A 3,932-nucleotide genomic window follows, 5' to 3' on the forward strand; every position below is an offset into this window, starting at 1 on the left:
ACATTCATCAATTTGTTATTGATTTGTAGTGTATCCCTATTCTGTTAGTCCTGTTAATAATATTATCAATTGAATTTAAATGGGATAAATTTGAAGGTCTTAAGAGCACAAGGTGTCTAAAAGTGAAATTTAATATGGTAAACCAAGTCAACCCAAGATTCATATCACGTATTCATCAAATCCATGACTCCCTTAATCTTTTGGATTTTTTTTTTGTGAACTTATGAACTTAATATTATCTGAATACTTTGATGTGGGTAGCCATTCAACCAAATAATATACAAATTTGTAACCCCAAACAAAATCAGTCTGTACATTTATTTTAGGTGACCTGGTCAGGGTATGCAAAGAAATAATCTTCTGCCACTACATCACATTCCTGCAAGGACAGTTGTAGAGATGGAAAAGATCTTAAACGAGGAACTTCTTAAGCTAAAGAAATGATTGCCAACATGAATCAATTAAAGAAGGAAACTGATAGTGATTTAATGGTCCTTTGGAAATAGGTTAAAAACTAAATTGCACGAATGGTTATTGTATGTATTCATATATCATTAGACTGCAATTGCTTTGCAGCTGTTTAGATGTTGACGTTCTTTAGACATAAATCCTGAATCGAAATCGTTTACCATTCATACTGAACAAAACTAGAGTATAGGACATCAGTACATGAAAAGTCTTGCTATTGCCGGACATTACATGCAACTTTACTCGCATCTCGTCCATAAAATGATCATTGCCTCCCGAACCTTTAGCTCTTATCTTCAATTGTGTGGTTATATATATTACTGGCCATTGATGGGCACGGTCCACAGTTGTCAGTCGCTATCGTGCATAGTCAGCACAGTAGAGACTAACACTTTTTGTAATTGTCGGCGCTACCGTGCACAGTCAGCATGGTAGAGGCTGACTTTTTTTTTTTAAAAAAGCAGTGATTTAAAAAAGTTCTTTCCTGCCATGCCCAGTCAGCACGGCAGTATAGTTTTGTACATACCCTTTGTCAGACATACATTTGATCGACTTTTTTTTTTTGGTATATTTTGAGAAATTAGCCGGGTGTCGAAGACTGTCAGAAAGATTCTGTCATCGACCATGTCCACATGGATTGTTTCATAATATAGATTATGGGCCTCACTGGTGGGATTCATATTGGACTCGCTTTCATAGTATTTTTTCCAACAAACGATAACAGATTTCATTAATATTAACACTTGATAATACAAGTATTAATTACAAAAAGGGGATACTACCCTCATTTCTTTCATCCCTAACTCAATCAGCCATATTGGGAAGTCATTTTCCCATTCAATGTTATGCACTAGTTTAACTGCAAAATGAGCTAGTGCATGACTGATTTCATTTGCTGCTCTAGAAATAAACACAAAAGAGCACCTGTTAAAGCCTTTTCTAAGATCCTGTACATCCTCTAGAATAGTTGCAATGCTGTACTCATATTCACTGCATCTGTTAATTTGCTCAACCGCTGATTTGCAATCTGAATGTACAATGATTTTCTTCCACCCAGCTTGCTTGGCCATCAGTAGAGCATTTCGTACTGCGAGTGCCTCTTCAATGCTCGCTGTTCCTTTCCTCTGGTGCACAATTCCTTTAGCTCTCATTATGATTCCTTTCCAGTTTCTTGCAATGATCCCTTGTCCAGTCCTGATCGTTTTTGCAGAGATGGCTGCATCCGTATACAGACATACCACATCATCCCTTAATTGCTCATTTCTTGCTTGTTGTCCACTCCTACTCTGGGTTGCTCTGCTCTCCTGCTTAGATTCCCTTTCCTGTTCAAATTCCAACCACTACTCTTGTGTTTTTTGTGCAGTTTTATGAGGTTCCTGATGAGCACTATAAAAAATTCTCTTGTTTCTGGCTTTCCAGATGTGCCAGAATATGTTAATGGTGAGATTATCTCTAGCTTGACCTTGTTCCATCGAGAGTGATTGCATAGCTTTCTCCCACCATAGCCATATGTTATGTTGTTCCTCCTTTATTCCATCCCACCTTACTGGAGCCATGCGCCATACCTCTGCTGCATTTTCACAAAAAAAAAACAAGTGTTCGATTGTTTCCACCTCTTCTCCACAGCAACTGCACCTTCCATCTCCTTTCCCTAACCTTTTGTACATAATCTCGTTTGTAGGTAGGCAGTTTTGTAAGCATTTCCACATAAAATGTTTCAGCTTTGCCTTTACATTCAGGTGCCACAATTTCTTCCACATAGTATGCTTTCTTATTTCCCAGCTCGATTCTGCATCTTGTCCTTTCTTCCTGCAATGTTTTCCTTCTGCCTGTCTAGCTATTGCGTATCCCGTCTTTGCTGTGTATGTTCCAGACTTGGAAAAACACCATATCAACTTGTCGTGTCTCCTTCCAATACTCGTGGGGATGTCTTTTATCAGCTCAACATCCTTGTCACAAAACCACTTCTGGAGAAGATCAGTGTTCCATTTTTCGTCTTCTATCAGCTCACTCACCCATTGTAACTGGCAGTCCTCAGGTTTTGATCTGCTCACTTGGCCTTGGTCTGAACCAGAAATCCACTTATCTCTCCATATACTCACTGATTTTCCATCACCAATTCTTTTCCGTAGTCCAGTCAGAAGTAATGTTTTTGCACTATAAATACTCTTCCAACTCCATGAAGCTGTGTTTGAGGGACTTTGCTCCATCCAGTTTGGGTTCTTAATGTATTTTGCCTTCATTACCTTGCTTACTAGCAAATTTGGAGATGTTAGGAATCTCCAAATTTGTTTAGCCAGCAAGGCAGTGTTGAAAGCCTCCAAGTCTCTAAAACCTATTCCCCCTTTTCCCTTGACTTCTGATAGCCTCTTCCAACTTGCCCAGTGTACACATGTCCCTTTGTCTCCCTTTCCCCACCAAAACCTTGCTATTGTTGCTGAAATTTCTCTGCACAAGCCTTTGGGGAGTCTAAAGCATGCCATAACGTACGTTGGCATAGCCATAATGACAGCTTTGATGAGAACTTCTTTTCCTCCTTGACTCAACAACTTTTGTTTCCACCCTTGCAATTTGTTATTGATCTTACTCTTCACAAAACCAAACACCTGTGATTTCGATCTGCCAATGGCCATTGGTAGCCCCAGGTAAGTATCATTCCTTGCCTCTCTCATATTGTCAAGGCTCTCACAGACCTCTTCCTTAATTTTTTCAGTGGTGTTCTTACTATAAAAAATAGCTGATTTGTCAAAATTCACCACCTGACCTGAGGCTTTTCCATATCTTTCCAGTATACTTTTCACCTTCCTTGCCTCCAGTTTGCTCGCCTTACAACACAGCAATGAGTCATCTGCAAAAAATAAATGTGAAATGGAAGGACTGTCCCTACAGATTTTGATTCCTGTTAGCTCCCTCTCAATTACAGCTTTGTGGAGCAGACAAGACAGCCCTTCTGCACAGATAATGAACAAGTAAGGTGATAAAGGATCCCCTTGCCTAATCCCCCTATTTGGTTGTATATGTCCTACTTTTTGTCCATTTAGGTTGAAAGAGTAAGAAACTGTGGACAAACAGGTCATGATCCATTTAACAAATATAGGACAAAACCCCATTTTCATCATCAGTCTACCCACAAATTTTCATTCAACTCTATCATAAGCTTTGGACATATCCAACTTAATAGTCATGAAACCTACACTTCCCTTTCTCCTATTTTTCAAAAAATGAAGTATTTCATGAGCAACTATGACATTATCAAGAATCTGTCTGCCAGGTATGAATGCAGATTGAGCGTTGCTAATACAGAGATGTAGCACCTTTTTCAATCTATTAGCAATGATTTTGGAAATAATCTTATACAGTACAGTGCACAAACTTATAGGTCTGTAGTTCACCACTGAAATTGGGGAATCAGTTTTTGGGATTAAAGAAATGATAGTTTCATTGACCACTTTAAGGAGGTGCCC

The 3,932-nt window shown here is 38.9% G+C and overlaps 1 protein-coding gene across 1 annotated transcript; it reads right to left on the reverse strand.

Annotated features, from left to right (window-relative positions):
* Positions 1-322: 322 nt before the first annotated feature.
* Positions 323-3,578, reverse strand: LOC113758655. Its single transcript, XM_027301424.1, has 3 exons — positions 2,034-3,578; positions 1,251-1,790; positions 323-379 (listed from the first exon to the last, which is right to left on the reverse strand). The coding sequence occupies exons 1-3, from the start codon at positions 3,576-3,578 to the stop codon at positions 323-325; spliced, it is 2,142 nt and encodes a 713-aa protein (XP_027157225.1).
* Between the last annotated feature and the right edge of the window lie 354 nt (positions 3,579-3,932).

The sequence above is a fragment of the Coffea eugenioides genome, unplaced genomic scaffold, assembly GCF_003713205.1.
Source record: "Coffea eugenioides isolate CCC68of unplaced genomic scaffold, Ceug_1.0 ScVebR1_634;HRSCAF=1342, whole genome shotgun sequence".
Taxonomy (NCBI): domain Eukaryota; kingdom Viridiplantae; phylum Streptophyta; class Magnoliopsida; order Gentianales; family Rubiaceae; genus Coffea; species Coffea eugenioides.

Bases quoted from the DNA above. Each gene is read 5' to 3' on its own strand.
- LOC113758655 (XM_027301424.1), bottom strand. From the start codon at position 3,578: ATGGGGTTTTGTCCTATATTTGTTAAATGGATCATGACCTGTTTGTCC. The intron at 1,791-2,033 runs GTATGGCGCATG...GAATTTGAACAG, and splicing joins TTTGTGAAAATGCAGCAGAG to GAAAGGGAATCTAAGCAGGA. The intron at 380-1,250 runs GTAGTATCCCCT...CTGTCCTTGCAG, and splicing joins TAGGGATGAAAGAAATGAGG to GAATGTGATGTAGTGGCAGA.